Consider the following 23,073-nt stretch of genomic DNA (forward strand, 5'->3'; position numbering starts at 1 on the left):
TAAGCTTAGTTAGTCTGAAAGACACATTTATTTTAAAACTCTTACTCATTTGCTTGCAAAATGTCTTTTGCAGTTCTGTTGCACCATATGGAAGTAGCCTAAGCATCAGCAGAAATTAGGCTCTTCAGCTCTGCTGAGATTTTTAAAGCCAGTATCACAGTTTCAGAGTCTGCAGTACTTAAACTGAGAGAGTTTGATTCAGACTGAATGTTGGGGTGGTTTTTGTTGTTGGGTTGGCTCGCTGGTTTTCAGTTTTAATAGTCCTTATCCTAGGTGGTCATATCAAAGTTGTATGCTGTTAGCTCAGTCTGTATTGGGTTATGTGGTTGTTTAAATCTCTTCTGCAGGTTTAATTTCTCATTTGCTGCAGCTGATAGTTTGCCTCTTCGAAATATTTTTTTTTATGGAAAGAACAAACTGTGGAAAAATCTTCCACACAATCTGTAAAATTGCCCTTTGGATTGAAATTTTAAAATAAACTTTTCTGCCATGTTGTCCTGATTCAGAAAAGCATCTCAGCACACACTTAAAATCTGTTTCCTGATGGACAGTGATATTTTAAGCTTGTGCTTAAGTTCTCTGGTTGAATAAAACTGCTTTCCTGAACTGGTGCCTTAATGGTTATGCCTCCTAATATTTACTACATGGAATTACAGGTCTTGTGTACCCATTGGTAATAGTTGTCAGCAATTTATAGATAGAGTAATGCATCTTTACTTAAATGTGATTTTTTTAAAAAAATATATTTATTTTTAAATAAATAGCTATATATATATACACCAGAAGTTGCTGTTTTCTTTGGTAAGTATCTTTTATCATACTACCACTAAGGTTTTAAGAGTTGACTGAAAAAGCTATAGACCTCTTCAGATCTATAGATCTAAAATCATTATAGATAGAGCATAGTTTTAAATCTGAGTGAAACCAAAATTGTTTCCTCAGCCTTCCGTTGGCAATATTTTTTGAAGGGAAGCGGGTGGGGAAGGTATATTGATGAAGTTTGGCTAGGGAGGGTGGTGTTTATATAGCAGAAGGGAATTAATAGACAGCATTCCCTTTCCCAGGTGTAGTCTAAAATGACAATGTGAGCTGCTTGCATAGGTTGTTTCAGCTGTTTCACGTTGCTTTAGAATTAAGGTGGAGGGAGATAAATAAGTGTGCAAATACTGCTTCTCTAAAAATACGTTAATAAACACAAAGGAATAGATTACTTGTTGGAGACTGAAGAGAAGGTAAACATTTCAGAAGTTGTCATAATTTGCTGTTAAATAACTTTTCAGTATATAAAATGTTGATTTGTGAGGTAACGTGACTTTTTTTTCCCCCCACTTACCACCACTCAACCCAGAATGCCCCCAGTATTGTGGGGCACTTGCATACAAATTAAGTATTCTTATTTGGGCATACAGTTGCAAAGCCAGATGTGTGGCATGAGATTATAGCATTCTGGAGCTGTTCACAGTGGACTATATCGAAACACTATTTTTGATTATCAAGCCATATCTTTTCACAATATTGTCTGCAAGACACAAAGATGAAACTTTGTCTGATTTTGCAAGTATTGGGTATGAAAGGACACAATTGTCATACATGCATCTTTTACAATAATGTGGTTTCTTCCACTTTCTACGTATGCACATTTTTACTTCTCCCTTAACGGGTTGGGCACATATGTTTGTGAATGAATGTTGCTATGCTCTTTCATTGCATTGGCTATGAAATCCACTGAAAGAAAATAGGAAGGAAATTTTTTTTTTTTTATGCAAATATTCTACTGCTGTGCAGACGATCTTTTAAGGCAGGAAAGAAGGGGGAAGAAACTTGTTCTGGCAAGTCAAGACTTGTTTTTATTTTACAATCTGTGTGATGGAAACCCATCATTATCTGCTGCTAAAAAGTGAACTGCAAGCAACGTAGTAGTAATAACTTTTAATTGCCAAAAGGTATATTATGATATTGTTGCATTTATTCCACTTAATACTGTTATATGTTTTCTAGTAACAATTCTCCAGTTGTGTGTTGATGTTTCCCAAGTCTGTGTCCTGTGTGTGTGTACATATATATATATATATATATATATAAATTTCTAGTTTGGGAAGAGGAAGTTGAGTTATTTTCACTGGTTTGTAAGAAAGCCTCTTGGTTTAAATATGCTCATTAAAGGAACTGCCTCTTTTATAAGAGGAACTTGTAAGTTAAAAAAAAAAAAAAAATGGGGGGGTCAGGAGTTGAACTGGAACAGCTGTAGCAGTAGCGTCCTTGTAAGGAAGCATCCAGTATAAGACCTTGTGTGCACACACATGTGTGGTTTTAATTGGTGGATGTACTTGAGGCTTCCTGCTAACCCAAGTTTACATTCCCAGTGTTTGTTTTTTAACTGAGAGAGATAAGCTATGCTTTTGTCTGAAGAAATGTTAGCTGGCGTAGCTGCCCTCATGTCCATTTCTCAGGTAAAATTAGAGCACAAATACATTTGGTAGGCTACGGACAATCTCAGTTGAAGGGCAGATGGATTAACTAATAATAGAAAATATGCATATCAGCATCTCTAAGCTAATCATTTGCATCACGTTGGATGTTCACGGTGAAGAATGCAAGGCTGAATTGAGAGTCCAAGGTATGGTCTCTTCTGTTAGCAAAAAGATGCAGACATACCTCCATTTGTATCTCATATTCTTGATAAGTACGTTTTTAATTTTGTTACTGACAAGTGATTTTGCTAGGGGCACTTCTGCCAAATATAAAATTGGTGCCTCTTGCATGTAGTGGGATCAGGCTGATGCATCCCATTAAGAATAATTTACAATGCCATCCTGCTTGTATAATTAGAGTAGAACCATGCAGAAGTGTAAATAAAGATAGTGTATTGAAGTTCTGAATAACACTTGTGTTTTGAATTAAGAAACAGTCATTGAATATATGATGCAAGCTTTTTATTTGACTTTAATATATAGTTAAAGCAAAAATGTCATAAAGTATTCTTAAGTTTTGTAGGCAGCGTAAATGTTACTGTATATGTGCGAATTGTGGCAAAGTTTTACATTCTCATTCTAGTCTGGTTTTTACAATAAAATTAATTTTACAAAAAACACTTTTCTATTTTTATGTACTGACATATGCAATAAATTGATACATTAAAAATGCTGTTAATGTCTTGCTTTAGTTTGTGGCCTGGCCTTGATATGTGTGCTTGGGTATTTTTGTGGGCATGGTAACTGACCAACCTCAAGGTGTCGTTTTCACTTACTTGCTAAAACCAGAGCACATGGAATAGACATCTGCACTGTTAGATGTAATAGCTTTCCACAAACACAACAGATATTACAAATATCTGTTCCTAAGCCTTGTCAGGTGTTTTCACCTTCAGGAAGTTTTAGTAAGTAAAATTGATAGGCAGTAACTTCGCTTTTTAACACATTCTGCATTTCAAAACTTCTCTGTTATCTGGGAGACTGAGGGATGGTCTAAGTATTGTGTCAATGAGGAAATATTTTTAAGTATTTCTGAGTAGTTTTACCATCTGTTGCTGGTAAATAATTTAAATGTCAATCTTACGTGCTATAAGGCCATTCTAGCAGGTTTACAGTTAATTCGTGTAGCTGCAGTGGGATACTTGGGCTGAAGCAATTTCTACTTTCTTACAGAGACATGCATAACTAAGCTTGTATCATCTCTGTTCCCATCCTGCATGTTAATGTGAAATACCCGGAAAATAAGGATTTGCTGCTGTCTTTTCTAAAGCTGCAAAATGTGTGTCCTCTCTTGGATTACTGCAAGGCTTATAGTTCAGTTTTAACCCAATACCTAGCAAAGAGGGCTAGGGGAGGTCGGTGGTACTTTTTGATATTTTGTTCAAGATACCTATTAATTTTGAATGGGGGGGGAAAGTATTTCTTCTTGAAGCAGTGAAAGTAAAGGAGCAGCTCAGATTTGGGTACATCTATGCACATCTAAATTGAAATCCTAGAAATGAAACCTAAACCAAAGGCAGGGGATTTGCTGTTTATTAAAAAGGTAAAGTATACATAGGTAAGATTTTGAGAAAATACTGAACCATCAGCTAAACAAAAATCATTTGTTCTGAAAATATTGAACATGCCTGAGCTTTAAATGCTTTGCTGGACCCTATTCTGGGTTGTCATTTTAGACTTTAGACAGAGTTCTATCTCTAAGTAGATAAGGAAGACACACTGCATGTTCTTGGGAAATGTTTTGAAAACCATAATGTGATTAATTTGTTGTGCTTCAGCTTGGGTGGGGACAGAATAACTCTCCTGTGTCATGAAAAAACAGCAGTTCTTTCTCTGAAAGGCAGTACAGCTTAAGAGTAGACCTGGTTTAAATGTATTACAGAACATGGTTTCACTCATAATAACTGGAGATATGTCCTTAATAATCTTAAGGAATTAGGTGAATGATGCAAAAGTGCAAGGTTGCTGACAAAATGTGTGTTCACATACCAAGTTCGGAGAGATGTTGCCGCTAGTTTTGATGAGCAACTAAGGAACAGAATTTACTGCTTGAAGACAAGAAGGAAAGGAAGTTCTACAGCTGTTCTGCATTATGCTTACGTCTGGTGTGGGCTAATTATTTACAAAAATTCAAAGGGAAAGGTCAGGCAGAGAACCTTTCTGTTTCAGTCCTTGAGGATTTGGGAACAGCGTAGCATTAGATAGAGCTACGAGGAAATAACCTGTGATTTGAAAATACTTGGAACCCTGTCCTGTGTATTTTAATGAAGGTCCACAGCCTGTAGCAGCAACAGAGTGGTCACTCCCACGTGAAAGGCTGTAGCTCCTGGTTTATTTTACTACCATAAAAATGCTTCTTTAGCCCAACTGTGCAAAATCTGTCAAGTTGCATAGTATCGAAGAGGTCGAGAAATGCAATACTCCGTGTTGCTGGATAGCCAAGCCAGAGAGACTATAAAAGAAGTGAGCTACAGCTGTATGACAGAGCTTTTCCCCTGTGCAGTAAGAAGGAATTGCTGTACCATTGGGGGAGGGGGGCGGGGGGGAGGCTGGCGTTAAGCTGCTGTAGCATATAAATCATGTGTTTTCTTTGTATTGTTGTCTTTTTAAAATTATTTGTATGTCTTGTTGGTTCTGCTGCATACTTTGGGAGACACCTATAATAATTGCTTTTTTTTCCTGTGCCATTGCCTACCTCTTTGAAAGAACTGTAATGACCGCGTAATAATGATGGCTGCAAGTCAGTTGTATGTTTACTTTATGTAGTATGCATGCCAGATTTGAACCTAAATTGTCTAGATCTCTAGAGAAATAAAGTATCAGGCAAGCAATAAATCTAGCACGGTGTGTCTGAAATGTGCAGAGACACTTGCGTTATTCTAGGCAATTTTGAAATTGGGAGGCAAAGAGAAGAATATATTTTGTGCTTCAGAAAGTTCTCATAGTGGTTTTTTGTTTGTTTTGGGTTGTTGGGTTTTTTTCCTTTTAACAAGGTAATATATCAAATAAGTCTTTAACTCTTTGGATAACACATCCTTGCAAGGTATTCAATAGCTACCTAAAATTTAAGGTAATAGGATGTAAGATACACATCCACAGGAGCACAGTATTCACAAATAGAGTGATTTTTGGATCCATAGGAACTTACCTGGTTTTGCTACTGTATAGATTGCAGTTAATGGCTGAAAGAACTAATTGTCTTTGAAGGGAATGTGTACTGTTTCAGAGGGCTATCTATGAATACTCTTGATATGGGTAGCTGTAATAGCAGAAAACTGTCATCCAGGATTCTATTCTGATCTCCTCCAAAATAGTCCATCCATTTTGTCCATCTTCAGAATGGACTTGAAATTGTTTAAAATGGAACCCTTGCTTATTCTTTGCTCCTTTATCTGTCCTGCACTGTCTCGTGCAGAAAGACAAGCTGTCGTGGCCTCTTTCTTTTTGTTGTAACTGCAGAGACCAGTTCCATCATGTGTCTACTTCAGAAGTACGTGGCATTGGAGCTTTGCCACTGGAGGCATACTTTTAGTATGGCAGACAACATTTGCCTGGATCTCTGGGCTGCAGCATCTGCACAAGCTCCCTTTTAAAAACAGAACATTTATTTTAAATAAACTTTTACATTTCTTCAGTAAACTGGGTTTTTACCCAGGTCTTTGTATTCACATTATCTACTTCTTTTTTGTACGTTAAACTTCATTATGGGATTTTTCCTCCCCCTCAAAGAAGATGCTTTTGTGGTTAAATTACAGTACTGGATTTCAGGAAGCCAAAAGTTCAGTTTCTGATTCAGCCATGAATTTCCTGTGTGATTTCTTACGATCTCTGCCTTGGTTCCCCACAGATGTACTGATAAAGTTTTATACATTTGCAGGTTACCAGGGCCCATCTTGATAATTTAATCTGCTACTCTGCATAACGGAAATGAAAAAAACTTGTTTGCAGAAATTATAGGGTTTGTTTCTGCTGTAGCATCTTGGAAGGTTTAACCAGCCTTGATTTTGTTCAGGAATCCATTTCCCCTAGTGAAACATTCTCACCATTAAGTCTTCAGTGGTAATGGGTTTGGGTTTTTTTCTTCTTAGAGTTTTAACTAAAAGTTTGCTCAAAAGTGAAAAGTTTTTTTTTACCCGAAAGTAAAAGACTTTGTTAAGTAAAGTTCTTAGACTAGCCAAGGCATTTCTTAGTCATTTTCCGCAGCTAAATTAAAGAGGTCTCTTAGTCATTCAACCTGAGTGTTCAGAGTAGCTCATCCTTTGGCTTAAGGAGGCACTGAGTGTGTATGGATCAACTGTACTGTGCATGCAAAAAGGACCTTATTTACAGAATACCTTTATTATAAGGGTTTATTCCTTTTTGCTTTCAGAATTAGAAAACCTAGGCCAGGACTAGGTTTCTGCAGTTCAAGGCAGTGTCATTTTCCAGAAACAGTTTGGAAAACACTGCTGTGAACTGGGCTTGAGGTGGTAGTCACTTGTTGCCCTAAAGTTTCACTGATGCATGTGTAGCATAGTGCGTGTGTCTTGAGCCAAAACCAGCTAATATGGTACAAACTTTTGCAAAAGGGTTTTCAGCGAAGCTGGCAGTAGAAACAGGCTGTTAACCACAAACTGAATACCCGTTCCTTTCCGTGATGAGTTTTTTAGGCCTGTTATTTCATTCTGCATTTTTTGTTCTGAACCCTTTTTCACCATTCAGTTTTGGCAGTCATAACGATGTGTAAAGAGTTTTGTCAATATAAAAGCATGATTACTGCTGCCTCTTATTTTTGCTTAATATTATGCTCCAGTGTATATATCCAAATATTACGCTTCTTTCTGAGAGCTCATGTTCAGCTGGAGTCAACGCTCTCCCATATCTGCTAATGGAAGGCTAATCTGAGCACTCCTTTAGCCCTCTTCAGTCATACCTTAGGTTAAAATGAAGAAGAAAGTGCACATGTGTTCATCTAACTGACTTTGCTTCAAGTAGATAAAGGATACTTTGCAGCTCTGCCAACACAAGGGATCATAAGGTCAATATGTTATGATGAGACATAGTGGCAAGCATCAAGGCAACATCTCCACACTCTAGGCTCCGCAACTAGCATTGGGTTTTGTTTTTTTTTTTTGGTTTGGGTTTGTTCTTGGGGTTTTTTTAGTCATTTTTCTGGGGTTTTACTTTAATTAGTATCTGAAATTTACTGAAAATTCATCTGATTGTGTTTAAGGAGTTGAACAACTCCCGTTTTATTATTTGTGTATTTTATGTAAACCCCTTATGTAATAATTTCTAGGCTATTCATGTTGGTTTTCATGATTGATCTCTCACTGTCATTATTTATTGTTCCACTATGTTTTTGTCATCACAAAAGCTGTCTAAGATTATCTTTTCTTTCAATTCACTTAAATTCTTATGAAGCTATAGAATAACAAGATTGCAAACAGTGATCTCTTTGATACTCAACTAGAAATACCTGTTGAATTTAGCGATTTGCTGTATGGGGGCTGTTCTGATTTTCCTCATGTCTCCTTTGGATTTCTCATTTATAAGAATGATAAGCAAGAGAAAGCCAAATTTCTTACAGAAGTCCTCTGTGTCACCACAGTAATTTTATCAGCCTGAATACTGACCCCATTTGAAGAAGGTGTGGAGGCTGAGAACAGCCTATTTTCTTTCGAAGTGTTTAGAGTGATGCTAATTATATACCTGTCTGTTGTTTTCTTATATGTTAATGACCACAGAGGTCTCAGCCAAATGTTTCTCAGTATTCCTGGATAGCCAGTTATAACTTTCGTTCTCTCACTTGGTTTAGTTTTCTTAAATAGCAATTCTTTTCCAGCTGTCATGTTGTTTTATTTTTGGAACACGGTCAGTACTAGGCTGGTAGTGTTCTGATGTCTAGCGATACTTCAAGGCATGCCTGCTTAGTTCTAAAAGTTGTTTATTCTGTTCCAAAAAACCTACCTTAGTTCATCTTAAATTTCCTTCAAAATGCAGCCCTGTTTACACCTTAACTGAGCCTTGAGAAGAGGTACAGACACAATATGGTATTCTGCCTATATTCCACTCTGCACTAATTTCTATGTAATTTCTCACAGTATGTGTATGCTTTCTAGAGGCATGTTAAGAGTTATGGTATAATTTTTTTCCCTCTGCATTTAGGAAAATAATTACATGTCTCTGCAGGGTATTGGGTGGTTGCTAGCAGTGGCAAAGTAAGGGAAAGTGTGCCTTGCATCGCAATGGAAGATGATAAAGCTTATAATAACCCTCAGTTTCTCATAGTCTTAAGTAGGAGTGGGAGAAGCTACGGAAGTTGTTACTCTATTGTTGCTTCTTCTTCCTTCTTCTCAACAGAATCAGCTTGATCTGAACTATTCAGAAGGGTGTTGCTATGAGGTTTCATTACACAGTATTCAGACAGACCTGTAAAGTTCTCTCTCTCGCAAAGATAAAGTTTACTTGACATGGTAAAAAAAAAAAATTAGAATCCAGTGGTGGAGTTGACTTGTTGATTTTATTTGGAATTGTGATGCTTTTTGATTATTTTTTTTCTGTCCCAGACCACTGAAACTTTTAACGAAGTGGTAAAACCTTAATTTTGTGTGAGAAGGCAATACAAAAAGGATATGTACCTGCTTGGGATATTTAGGTAGCCTTGCTGCAGAGAAGAAAGGAATTCCTAATGCAGGGTTTTCAGATGAAAGGACTAGTAAAAACTTAAAAAGATGAGCTTAAACCAGACACTCAGGATTCACCTGAAAAACCTAAGAGTGCATGTTTAATTATTTTTTTTTAATTCTGTAGATGTTATTTTCCTTCTACACCCCTCTGCCCTCTTCCCCTCTCTGTTCTTATTTTCCCCTCTCTTACTCCTTCCCGTCCTCTAGTTTCCACCCCTTCTAGTCCTTGTCCCTATCCCCCACAAGTTTCATTTCCCCACTTCTCTGTGTCCCCTTTTGCATTAATTCAGGTCCTTGAATTCTGTAGAGAAACTATATTTATTAGAGAAGTTTAATAAAAAGTCATACTTTTTCAGGTTAGTATGATAAATTGAACTGCAGAATCTGCAGCTTCATACAGTTGAGAGAAGAGTAATTTGTTACTCACGCCTGGGAATATTTTCACTATTGTGTTGAGAAAACCACCAAAATTTTTGTTTGAATAGGTTGGCCCCTTTGTAGGTATATAGGCACTTTAGATATGAATATATGTATTCCTATATACGATATAATATATATACACAGTACATCTATATACCCACCCACACGCAGGCATACACATTGTCATCTGTGTATGTCTTTTAAGTAGCCCTGGATGATAAGCTGCCGGGAAACCTCACATTGTTTCTGCACTTCTAGATAAGGCTCTACTTTACCAGTGGTACTGTCTGTGCCTAAATATAATGGGAAATGGTAATAGCAAGCTGCCACATAAATAAATAGTTGAAAGTGAAAGGAGGAAGGTACAATCAGCAAGCAGCTTGTGAGAAAGTATTCATTTCCAAAATGCAGCAAAGAAAGAAGAAAACTAAACAGAGACTGAATCTTAAATGTTCACTCTGTACATTAATGATTCTATCAAGTGCTTCATATGACAGGAAATGATCTGGGCGTTTTGTTCACTTATTCTGGATGCCCTTAGTTTCAGAGAGCAACTGGTAACATGGATTGCACCTCGGAAGGGGACAGCTGAACTCTCCCTCTGGCTTTAGTGAGGAAAGAACAGCGATGAAATCCGTGGACTGTGCGCACGTCATCCAACAGAAGGATACCGCCTCCTCTCCCTCTGCCCCCCCTGGTGCTGCTTCAGGCACCACGGGACTTTTTTCTGTCACATTCCTTTGGCTTGCAATGCTCCTGTCCTCTTGTCTTGCAGCAGTGTCTCTTTACCATGTTATCACCCTGAAAACAGAACTAGAAGCCCTGCGCAGTGAGCTGATCTACAGGGTCCAGGCAAGGTCTCCACTAGACCGGCCACCCGTGTCCCCTGATGAAAATAAAGTGGGTGCCCCTGCCTCTTCCCTCCTGCAAGTGTCTGCAGCTGGTGGCAGGCAGGTAAGCTGCAGGGGTGGGTTTTGGCTTGCAGGGGATGAGCAAATGTCAGGCTGCTTTTACTGACTGTCGCTTCTCCTCATTAGGAGAACAGGCTTCCAGGTCCTGGCCCAACTGAAAGCTTCCAAAAGGAAATCTGGAACGGGAGCAGAAACAGGGGGAGACGGTCTGTTGTCCACACAGAAGAAAAAGGTAAATAGCATCCTGTGGCATGGGTTGGGGTGCCGCAGTTGGATACTGTCTTCAGAAAAGCAGCAGTGCTTGACTTGTGTCTTCTCCTGTCAGCCCATCCGTGCTCCCAGAGCCCATTACAGTTTTCACAATTATTGCTGAATGAATGGTGTTAACCATGGGCACATTCTCTTACTGGTTACCATACTGTTTAAGGTACCAGGTGTTAATGCTACTGCAGGTTGAACTTTCATCCTTAAATCCCAAATCTGCTTCTTGTAACAAGTATTTCTTGATGATGCAGTAGACTTGAGTAAGGCAACTTTAAACCGTTCAGGCTGTGAATTGCTCAGTTCTAAATCCAACAGTCTCAACTCAGGGTAATGCCTAGCGTGTTTCTCTCTGATCAATAGTAGGGAGGGAAAGCTATAATTAAAAATGCCAAGTCATTTTTCTGGGAAAATATGCTCCTTGTAAAAAAGAGAAGTAGAAAGAAAGGACCTTAACTTCAGGGAAGTAGGAGCTTTCAAAGAGAAAGTCTGGCTTGTACCTGTCAAAAGAGGCAGGCTACAAGGAATTCAGTGGTTTAGCATCATTTCTACATTAAAACAATCTTGTAATATAATTAGGAAAAATAATAAAGCATGCCTATCCAATAAATTATTTTCTATCGTGGCCTTTTTAAAAGGTGCTGCAGAGAACACTGAAGACTGCTCCTTAAAAGACTTCTGATGTGTATTACAATATTGGAGTATTAATGGGATATATTTGTTTCCTTTGGGGATAAAGTGCCTATTTTTTTTTTCTTTTTCTAAACACAGTGATGCCTGATAGGATGAAGTACAGCATTTTATTGTAACAATTTGCATACATACTCTAGTTGCACTGACAAACTAAAAATGTTCCTGAGCTGCTAAATCCTCTTACAGATACTTTTAGATTGTTATAACTGATGAAAGCTGATACCCTAAATTATTGATAGATGAAGTTAAAATGGAGTAATTTGCAGGCAAAGACTAAATCAAACTTCGCTTAAAATGTGCTTTTGAATGACTAACTAATGTGAAATATATTCCATTTAAGCTTCAGCAAGCTAAATGATATTTAAGTCGTAGAGTATAATCACTCTGCTTACCACAAATATTCTCAAAAGAGAATATTCATTTAGGACATCACCCAAAATCCATAGGTTTAAATGGGATTTATTCCATCTATTTCATTAGTAGTCCTTGGTTCATGATCTTGGCTAAGAGTGATTTCGCAAACAGGATAGAGGACAAGATTGCTTAAATTGTATTTCTTGTAGCCTGTTTCCTATCACAGGAGCTACAGAGCTTCTCTGCTTTCCCCATCCTAGCAACTCCCAGATAAACACTAGTGATGTAAAACATAAGCATCACCAAAAATAAGAAGGCATGTCTTTTTTAAAATGAATGTTATAGCATTAGTACTCTACTAGTTATCCAGTTCCCTTCATGGTAGCTTACACGTTTATTCTTATTGCTATTTGAGGATGTATGGGGGAGATGAGGGGGTTCTGGGCTCCTCAGCTGTGCTTCTGGCAGACTTAAGATTCTTCTCATCAGGTAGCCACCTCTGATTATAGCTATTTCCCCTTATTCACATAAAATTCTAATTAAGCTACTTATTTCTGTAAGCTTTATTTTAAAGATACAGCTGGCTTTAAAATAGTTTAGGGTGAAGAAAGCATAGAGTATGAACATTCATTTAAAAGGGGAAAGCTACCTAGGCTGACCTACTACCAAACTGTTTTCTAACACGACAATCATATTTTTGTGTATAAAGAAGAAAAAAGTAAATTAAAAATCTTGCATTTATATAAAAGGTCATCTGTTATACAGGGTTACCTTTCTGCCTGCTCTAATTACAACAAATTAAGCTTGTCAGAGTTCAGTAAGACGTTACATTTTCTCAGATCAGATTTCACTCATGACCATGAACCTACTAGTCAATGTTACATTTTGCTTTAGCAGAGTGAAGTAAGAGAATATGGTGTTGTTCATGGTGCTGAATCCTGTCTGTTGCTTGGTCATGTACACAGAATTACTGGCCCTACATTTTGATCTTCTCACGTCAATTTCTGGGAACCAGAATTCTGACAGCCTCCAAATCATGCTGTGGATGCGCTGCACTCATTTTGGTACAATAGCAGATAAATTAGGGTATTGAGTGAGGTGCTTTGTTCTTGTCCTGTTTCTGTGTGCTTCAACAAGGTCTCAGAGTAGAGCCTGGTCTCATAATTAATTGTTGACCTATAATTTCACTTTCACTTTAACATAGACCAATTACTTAGAAAATGAATACTTGAAAATGTCACTGATGCCCAATTGCTTCTCTTGTGCTTCATCGGAGACTAGAAGTAAAATATAGAACCATGACTTCGTTTATAAATAAGGTTGTGGTTCAATTCTGTTTTCTTTTTAAACTTTAATTATTTAATTCCAGAAATGGATGCCCCATGATTCTTTTTAGGCCCAGCACAGCCATTCCTAAACATAAGGAATTTCCTTTTTTTTTTTTTTTTTTTCTATTTACTTGATGGTGTGTGTGTGTAGAAGTGGCCAAAAATTAGAATTTTAATTAAAATGACTATTGGATGAAAGTGGATCTACCACAGTATTGTTCTTTCGTATATTTATGGGGAAGGCATTTGCTTGTGTTCATGCGTAAAACTGTTAGTCACCAGTAGTTGTACATTTTGTGCCTTGAGAAAATTTCCAGCTCAAGTAGGTTGAAGAAATGGGTTTCAAGCATCAATTCCAAATAAAGCTGCACAGTTAGCAGTCAGAACCAGAGGTCTTGATACAGTGAGTAGGAGTTAATGGGTAATTTTGAAAGGTACGTATTATTAATATGTAGGCAGATAGATAATTTAACCACTTGTGGCAAATGCCATGTCAGGACACATAAGAAGAGATACAATTTTTCTTATTTCTCTTTCTTTTTATCAATTTTGCCTGTAGAGGAAAAACACTACACAACAAAAGCCTCTCCTGAATTTTATACCCTGTTCACAATTGTTGATTGACTTGCCTGCGTGTTTCTCTCTAAATTGTAAGTGTGCTTGAGTCCAGGAACAAGATATACGTTCCATTACGTAAGCCAGTTCAATGTATGAATATCAAGTTTCATTTACATGCTCTCTCTATGCCTTGTTCTGATCACTATTGTGGGATTCTGATTCCCATGGCCAGCTAGGGAGGTGAGCATCAGGTCTTCTGTAAACTCAGATTTAGGTGACATTCTGCTGTAATCAGGCTGGAGCACCTGTGGACTGTATTGACTTTGGTGTATTGAGGATATCCATCTGAGCCAGTCTGATTGCATGTATGGAAGGAACTGAGGAGAAAGCCTAACTAATTCCACAGAGCAGTGAGGCGGGCTAACCTGACATGTGACTTGGCACAATTATTTTTTACTGGTGGTTCCTGGGTTCTACTCCAGTATCAGTTGTGTCCATGGGAAGAAACTATTGCCATGCAAGTGTGGTGTATGAGTTGTGAGAATTTTGCCATTCGTCTTGGTATAATTGCCTTACTGGCAAACTGATACATTTGCTTTGGCAAATTGGTACATTTGTTGGTCAGAAGTGTTTTATGTTGTTGTTTTACATCTCTTTGATAGGGATAGAAAGAACTTTTACAAGTGGAACTTGACTTTAGTGATCTTTGAATCAAGAAACCTAACCTTTTGTTACTAATCTAAACAAATGCCACATATGAAATTCCCTTGCCAAGTACTCAAAATACTTATTTATTGTTCAAAGAAGGGAAATGCAAGACTTCTCTTAATTAAAAAAAAAAAAATCCACCACCAAAACAATGCCTACTTCTTGTCTTTTTTGTTTCTGCTGACATCAGTCTAACTCAAAAGGAAGTAAGCCTTTCTATATGAAAGGACAGAAAATTACTTGATACAACGCCTGCAATTTTACATGAAGTATTCTACCTACTGAATGAATGAATCAGTGCTGTGTATTATGCAGAACACTGTGCAATCAGCCTGTAATTTTTAAAAACAATATTCTTCTTCATACTGTATAATAGAAGTCTACATGAAGTATTCTTAATTTGTAGTGAATTATTTCCTTATTATTCTTACTGTAACACGTTAGTGGTTAATTCTGTTAAGGTCAAAATAGTGCTACCAGTACTTCAAAGATATTTGTTAGATCTGAGTCATATTAATAGCTATGACCAAGCTATTTTAATACAGGGACTGATTTAATCCATGATTAATGCCATATAAAGAGTTCTTAATTAAAAAGCATAAAATTAACCAGTCTATAAAAATGCACAAGCAAGAAGTAAAAGATCTCTTGTGGTGAGAAATGAAGAAGTTAAGGAAGAAGAACTGCAAATTGTTGAGAACACTCGTATCATTTATAAATTTAATTATCTAGTGTGTAAGTATGTTTGGGAAGTCTACACAGAACAGATCTAGGCCAAAGAAGAAACCTAAACGAGCAGGTCTGTTTTTCAAGGTTCAGGTTTTTTGCTTATTTTTGTTTCAGCAAAAATTGAGGTAAATGTCTGGGGCCTCAGATATCGAAACTTTAGAATTTATACATGAGTTCACACAGAATAAACTTGACATTTTGTTTGAAAGGATTGTGAAGTTAGATTGCACAATATTAAAATGATTATGCAACTTAAATATTACAAAAATGTGCATGGGAGGGCAAAGTGGATTTTACCAATATTGAGTCTTAAATCATGCAGATACGCAGAAAGCTGTGTTCCTATCCTGCTGCAAAAGCTAGCTTTTTAAAAAAAAATAATAATTTGTGGTTACATTGCTCAACTGGTGCAGATCACATCCTTTCATGTGCTGGCTGTGGTTTCTAAAGGCATCTGGAGTCACTAACTTCTCCAGAATCGGCTGTTCTGTTAATGGAAGAAGACAGACTGAAATGTTCTTCTCCCCACCCACATCATGCAGAGCCGTGAAAATCGGAAAGGGGAGAAAAAAAAAAAAAAAAAAAAAAAAGCTTATCAAAGCAAAGCTATGAAGTCACAAGAGGATGGGGCACACTTTATTGTTCTAGATATACTGTTTCATACAGCTCGACTTCATGGTGAAACAGACTAGATATTTTTATGCATTTTTAAGACTTATTTTATGAATCCTGTGTTGTTTGCATTATTAAGTATTAAAAAATCCTTTAGACTACAAAGCTGATGCTTAGGTTTGATTTCCACTGGGCTGAAGGCCATTCAGGTAGAGCTTTTGATTTGTCAGTTTGAGTACTGACAGTGACGTTTCAACCCGTATCTTGTGATGCATATATTCTTAATATTGTACTTCAGGTAAGATTTGGGTCCCTCTTGGAAAAAAAATTGCTAACATTTCTTAACAGTGTTAACTTTTTACTGAAAAATCCTGTTAATTTACCCAGAAAAATATACTCTGTATATCCATATCTTCTTAATAGTAGTGTTGTTCACTCTGAATTTGTTTCAATAAATGACTTAATTTTAAGCATGCATGTATTTCCACTGAGGTCAAAGTGAAGTACTTTGGCTTGAAGCATGTACCAGAAATAGTAACGTGTCAGTCTTGGCTTTTGAATATTTTTTTGAAGCATGTTGTTGTTCAATCCTTTAAACACTTTTTTAGATATTATTTGTCCTTTGTGGCTTTAGGTAAAATAGCCATTGTGCTAGTTTGTCCTCTTTATTGTCATGAATGACACTGTTGTATCCATATTTCTCCATGAAAAACAAGCTTACTATATTCTGTGAAGCCTTATTTCTACTACATATGCTAAAGAAAGACCCATTGAGATATTTTTAGAGAATATATGTAGATTTGATATCTGTACAATAAAGGAGAGTTGGTATGTGTTTTAAAAAGTGGAAAAGGTCTTGGACTATACTGACTTGCTGATTTTAATTACTGTGTAGCCGTTCTCAGCAGTGATGACTAGTGTTTCAATGCTGCAAACAACAAAAACATAAATACAAACTTGCAAACTGTGAATCAAGTTTGCAGAGCAGGTTTAACAAGGGTTGCTAAAGTGGCCGTAACTGTCCCTGCCTGTGGACACGGCTCGTTGGTACACAGCTGGAGAGCAGCTGTTAAGTGGGAATCATAACAAATCTTCCCTTGTTTGGTTAGTGGAAAAATCCAGTGGCCACGCTCGTGAGTTCTTTTAAAAGCAAGAATTAAAGCTTTGATTTAGCTTACTGAAGTACTAGGGAATCTGCAAACTCCGTTCACTAGGAAGGCACTGTGCCTCAAAGGAGAGTGATTTGATACCTTGTGAAATAAAAAGCCTGATGTGTTTTGTTGTGTGACTCCAGAAAATCCAGAAAATAAAAAATTTTATTGGGAAGCTTCTTTTTCAGAAAATTCTGTCACCCACAAGCGTGATACAAAAATGACTGAAGTGTAATACTTTTTGATTTTGTGTTGGTTTGGTTTTTCTATTCCTCATCAGCAGGCTGGGAATTCAGATGCCTGTAAATTCTTGGTTTGAAAATCTATAGACTTTGGCACATTATGATGAGTATTGATAGAAATCAAGGACACGTTCCAGTGTAGGAGACAGGACCTTGCAGGATAGTGTTAACCTAAGCACAGCTCAGGTGCTGTGATCATTGTAACATCGGAGCCTTCCCAGACGTGTGCTTGAATCTTTGTCCACTGCCAGTTGGCACTGCTGAGTGCTGGTGAGCATCCAGCCCTCTTCTGGTGTTTTCAGGCTGGTCCCCTTGGAAAGGAGACATAGATACAGGGAGAGGCTGCTTTCTACTCAGATCCTCTCGCTACCTGCCGTGCAGCAAGGGGTTTGTGCTGCTGGGCACTTGGTTGCACAAGTGAGTGCCGCTCACAGATGTAAAAAAGGATCCCATGGAGCAGAACACTGCCTAAAATAGCAAGAGCAGCCAAGTCTGACTCGTAGCCTTCTTACCTGAAAAGAGGTAAACGAAAATGGGGATTCAGCATCCTATAGCAGAATTTTCTTCTCTTGAGTCTCAGTAAATTCATTGGGTCTCTGCCAAGCACAACAAATGTTACTACTCTGTTTTTCAACCTTCAAAGTAGTACTAGAACCAGATGTTTTCATTAAAATCTGCTCTAAGCAAATGCAACTATCCTTTTTTTTCTTAGTTCTGTGACATTTATGCTTAACAGATTTTTTTACACAATCTTTGTTTCACTTGTGAGCCAATATTGTTAACATGCCACAATAATCTTCTCTGATCAAACTCCTAGTTTCTCATTAGTGTCACCAGTCTCTAGTTTTGAGCAACACATCAGTTTTGACAGATACTAAGATATTTGTTATGTGTGTATTAATTTGGTAAGTCATCTCTGTATCTTCCCTCTTCATTTCAGTATACATTGATTCAGTGTGGATATCCGAAAACATATTTAAAATATATATATATATATATATATGGATTTTGAGGATTTATTTTGAAAGTACCATGTAACCCATATATATGACTAATATTTCACAGCAGCTATGACTGGAGACTAACTTCTTTAAATAGTGTGGTATCATTAGAAAAAAGATATCTATCATAGCTGGCAGGGTTGGAGGTTTTTTGAGCTTTCGCTTAGAAAATTAACAAGGCTAATTGATCTGATGATTCCTAGCTTATTTGACATAGTGCTAAATTTTTTCAATTACATTAGGACCAGAGATTAAAACAAGCAAGTATTACTTGTGCTGCTGAGCCCTCCTACTTAGCTGCATCATCTCTGGATGTTATTTAGTACGTGTTGCCGTATTAATTTTGCTTTGACACGTTTGTGTAAGATCTGCATTAAAATTAGTAGATTATGTTTTCAAATAAGTGGTGAGACTGAGAGAAGGTGGGGTTTTTATGTCCTCCTTTCTTTTTTTTAAAAAATAGTTTCAAAAGTTTACTCTGTTGTGTTACTGATTTACATTTCTTTGATTTGAAAATGCTTTCATTTTGTAGTGCTGCAGGCCTGCTTGCAACTGATCGCTGACAGCAAAAGTGATATCCAGCAGAAAGGTAAGAATATGTTCCATTATTTATAGCTAACTATTGTGTGTATTAACTCTTCCATCCAATATCAAAGCAGTAACTGAGCTATGTCACTAAATATTTAAACAAAAAAAAAAAAAAAAAAAAAGAAAGAAAGAAAAAAATTGAGAGGAAAAAAGTTAGAAAAAAAGAGGTCCCTGCATCTGGGCAGCTCTTGCAAATATCCTCTTTTCAGTGGGGAAATCCAGATAGTGAGACTGCAAGTCTTGACTAGAAGTCAGCTTTGTTAATTTTTGGCAGATGAAAATTAAGAAAGTAACTTTTCTTTCTGATTACCCCAAAATTATTGTTTCTTTTAGATGATTCAAGCATTGTCCCTTGGCTTCTGAGCTTTAAACGTGGAACAGCTCTGGAAGAACAAGGAAATAAAATAGTGATCAAAGAAACAGGATATTTTTTCATATATGGCCAGGTGAGAAAGCTCAATTCATTTCAGCATCTGACTTTTTAAATGTCTTTTGATGTCTCCATACAGTATGTTTGAAATCTGCACCTCTTCATTCTGCAGGTTTTGTATACAGATACAACATTTGCTATGGGACATCTAATACAGAGGAAGAAGGCCCACGTGTTTGGTGATGATCTCAGCTTGGTGACATTATTTCGTTGCATCCAAAATATGCCACAGTCTTATCCAAATAATTCTTGCTATACTGCTGGTAAACATCTACATTTTCCTTCTCATTTGAAAATAAACTGTATCATATAGAATCTGTAGTGTTGGGTGATTAAGTATTGTGGCAGCTGTAAAGAACAAGGACTGCAGTCATGGATCTGGTTAATTACAAAATTACAGAATACTTTCAAAAAATACAGTTTTATATGAAGTGTCAGCAGCTGGAGGGTATGCTTCTAACTTAGGTGATCTGAACAATTCTCCTCTCTCCACTGACTATCTAATGTGGTTGGATGCTTTGGTGCTTTCAGTTGGATGCCTGAAGCAGACAAAAGGAGGACATACTGTCCTTACTGAAGAACTCCGTTTAACTTAGGGGTTGAATCCCTTCATTTAGTTATCCCGATAAAATATTCAGAAGCCATGTTTTGCTTTAAAACATATATATGAATTTTAGCCACCCAATTTTTGCATACCTTCCTGTGGGATTTCCAAAAATATTTCTTATCAGCTTAATTTTCTAGTCTTTATATTGGCTGATGCAGTTTTACTCTTTGTTTAGATGAAAAATAGTTAATTCCCGTAAGGAGCTCTTTCTGACTGCACAAATTAGAAACAGCACCAGAAAGACCAATTAAAGTATTTAGTGCAAGGCCAGCAAGATCAATGCTTAATATATATGTATATTCCTGCAGTAGCATTTAAAGAATTACTGTCAAGGACTATTAAACCTCATTTGGTAGCTCTTCTCTGTCTGCCTTTCCCCCTTAATGATGAATTTGAGGGTTTTCTCTTTTGCTACTTTCCAGCAAAATCTGTGTAAATGAAAACAATCTTTTTTTTAAAGTAGGTGACATTGAGTGATGGAATTGCCTATTGGCAAGTAATGACATTAAACAAATGAGATAGAGAAGGAAGCTAATTCTTTTTTTCAAAATTAAAATACATTAGATACTTCCTCCTGGCAATTGAGGCTGTCTGAACAATTTCTTTTAACTTTCTGCCCCTCCCACACATTCTGGCATCATAACCACCTTCAGTTACATCTATCCTCTTATTTCACCCTTGTATTACTCACCCCCTTTCTTTACTAGGATCTCTACTCCATCCTGCCACTTCATGGTTCCTGCTTCCCACCCTTTTGCTTTCACCTGGAAAACCAGATCTCACTGCAATATCTCATGCTGTCGAGCATGTGTCGCAGCAGGTGTTAGGTGTGTTTTCAGCTCAGTGACTCCAACTTGAAGGCAAGGTGCACTCGGGTATCACATCAGCTGATGTGCGGCTGGCAGGAAGCAGACCTATGCGCTCTGCAGTTGCAGCGAATCAGCTGATGTCTGGTAGCTTCATTTGGCTGGTAAAGCTCATGAGACCTCCTCCAGAACTGTGGGAACTGAGATGTCTAAGAGCAGCAATACCCAGTGCTGACCTTGCCTTTCACATCACCATAACATGAGGAATCTGGGTACACCACTGTTACAAATTTTTGCCACATTTTCTTCAGTGAACTGTGATATGCTGAGTACAGAGTGAAAAGCAGGTCCAGCTCCACAGAAGATGATGTGTCAGCTTTGGGCAGGCTGCAATTTGTAAGATTGGGCCTAAAGATAAAAAAGCACTCCTCACAAGTAATAAGCCAAGCTTCTATTTGTAAGATGATGTGTAATTACTTTTAATACTGTTTATGAAAATAATGGTTTTCAAATATTAACTTAGAAATATTCCAAATCTTTTCCCAGGCATTGCGAAATTAGAAGAAGGGGATGAACTTCAACTTACAATACCACGAAGAAGGGCCAAAATATCCTTGGATGGAGATGGTACTTTTTTTGGTGCAGTTAGACTCCTCTGAAGCCCTTAATTTCTGTTATTATGCTTAATGCAGTTTTCTTCTTTTCCTATGCCTTTGTCAGGAAAAATATTGAATTGTAATAAAGCTGCCAATTCAGTCTCTCCCCATCCACCACCAGCTTCTGAGAACTTTTCTTCCGTTTAATAAGTGAACCCAAAACAGGAAACACACCAGACAGTTGTGAGATATAACCATCGTGTGATTACCAGAAATCCAATTTCTTTTAGGCAAAGGGAGACTCTAAATAAAAACTGTAAAGCAATGTTCTTTTGGCTTTGAAATAAAATCTTGTCCATAAAGCATATCAAAGGAGTTGTCCAGAAAGTATAGCATAAACAGAACCATTGACTACCAAATTATTATCCATAATTAAAAAGGAAAACTAAAAAGTACATCTTAGATTCACTTTGTTTCATCGATAAAATATATGAAGTATAAAGTATGAGGAAGAAACATCAAACAGTAGATTCCTCATCACAAAATAGAGGTATCAGGTGGGTTCTGGGTAGAGGGTTTTTGGTTTTTCTTTGATACCAAGATTTTGGGGAAGAAAAAAGTCTAAATATATGGGATACTGAAACAAACTCCTCAGAAGTATGTAGACTAGCAGCCATTGGCTTGCTTCTTCCCTGTGAACACAAGGTGTATAAATTACTAAAATTTTGTAGCATTTGCTAATTAGAATTAATTTTACTTGGAAAAGGACATGTAAGATGCTCCAATCTTCAAAGCTTTCCTAGTCATCAAAGAATATGTGTATACTTCTTTGTAAGCAAGGCAAGGATAGAAAGAAACACAGTGAGATCAGACTCAATACAGTAGGTGGAATTGGATTTCTGGCTTCATATCTGCAGTCATATATAGATGTTGTGTATATATACACACAGTATATATTTATGTATATGTATATATATGGAAGTATGCACACACACGTATATAAGCCTTTGGCATTTGGGAATAGAATTTAATCTTTTGAATAGTTTATCCAATGGAAGTGTTACTGCATACTGATGTTCCATATCTTTCTTGCTTTTTGCTGTGATCCATTCTAGGCAGTATAATAAAAAGAAAAAAAAAAAACAATAAACCTGGAACAGACATTTGTTTCCCAGAAATCTGGGCTCAAACCCTAGGTTAACTATAGGCTTTTTCTGCAGTTATGAATATATTGCTCAATTCTGTTTTACCAAAAAAAAAAAAAAAAAAAAAAAAATTAAAAAAATCAGTCCTGTAGAAAGTCTAAGCAGATATCTTTTTTTCTTTCCTTTTGTCTGTCTGGTTTGTTCAGTAGATAAGGTGTATGGCTTTTTTTACCCCAAGAATCCATGTGTAGTGGTGGTCAAGGTAATAACATGGTCAAGACTTCTAGGAATTATTGTAATAGAAATGGAAGTTGAATACTTATTCCACTGATCTTCAATGAAGTATTGAACTGCTAGTGGAATAGATAAAATAATAAAACCCACAGTAATTAAGTGTACTTAATTTGAACATATTTTTTAGGTGTTGAAAATTGTGTCATATAAGCTCATTTAGTAAAGATGCTTTGCATATTGCAGTCTCCTTGTCTGTTTTTATAAATTGTGCTGATTTGATTGAGTTCTCATTGTGATAGACAATAAATAAAAGAGATTTGGAACTAGGAATTATGGTCTATGGTAAACTAATGAAAAAATTCAATATCTCTGGACTTCAGGAAGACATTTCAGCAATAAGCATGTGTGGATTACCACACTGGGTTCTTTTATGAGTCTTAACTACAATTTCAAAATGTCTGTGGAAGTTCTCCTTATTTATTTACGTGTCCTGAAGGTGAAGCTGCTGTTGCTTCTGCTGCTGATGATTGTTGTTATTATTGTAATTATTAATTAGCCTT

General features: G+C 36.9%; 1 protein-coding gene across 2 annotated transcripts; it reads left to right on the forward strand.

Moving 5' to 3' along the window:
* The first annotated feature begins 2,338 nt into the window (after positions 1-2,338).
* Positions 2,339-22,755, forward strand: TNFSF13B (TNF superfamily member 13b). Of its 2 annotated transcripts, none has more exons than XM_037375905.1 (7): positions 2,339-2,617; positions 10,101-10,513; positions 10,597-10,702; positions 18,640-18,696; positions 19,029-19,141; positions 19,238-19,388; positions 21,085-22,755. In XM_037375905.1, exons 2-7 carry the CDS (start codon positions 10,187-10,189, stop codon positions 21,195-21,197), a joined length of 867 nt encoding a protein of 288 aa, XP_037231802.1. In that variant the 5' UTR covers positions 2,339-2,617; positions 10,101-10,186; the 3' UTR covers positions 21,198-22,755. The 2 variants fall into 2 exon arrangements, with proteins under 2 accessions (XP_037231802.1, XP_037231801.1); XM_037375904.1 differs by lacking the exon at positions 2,339-2,617 and adding an exon at positions 4,650-4,973.
* The last annotated feature ends 318 nt before the right edge of the window (positions 22,756-23,073 follow it).

This window comes from Falco rusticolus, chromosome 2, assembly GCF_015220075.1.
Source record: "Falco rusticolus isolate bFalRus1 chromosome 2, bFalRus1.pri, whole genome shotgun sequence".
In the NCBI taxonomy this organism is placed as follows: domain Eukaryota; kingdom Metazoa; phylum Chordata; class Aves; order Falconiformes; family Falconidae; genus Falco; species Falco rusticolus.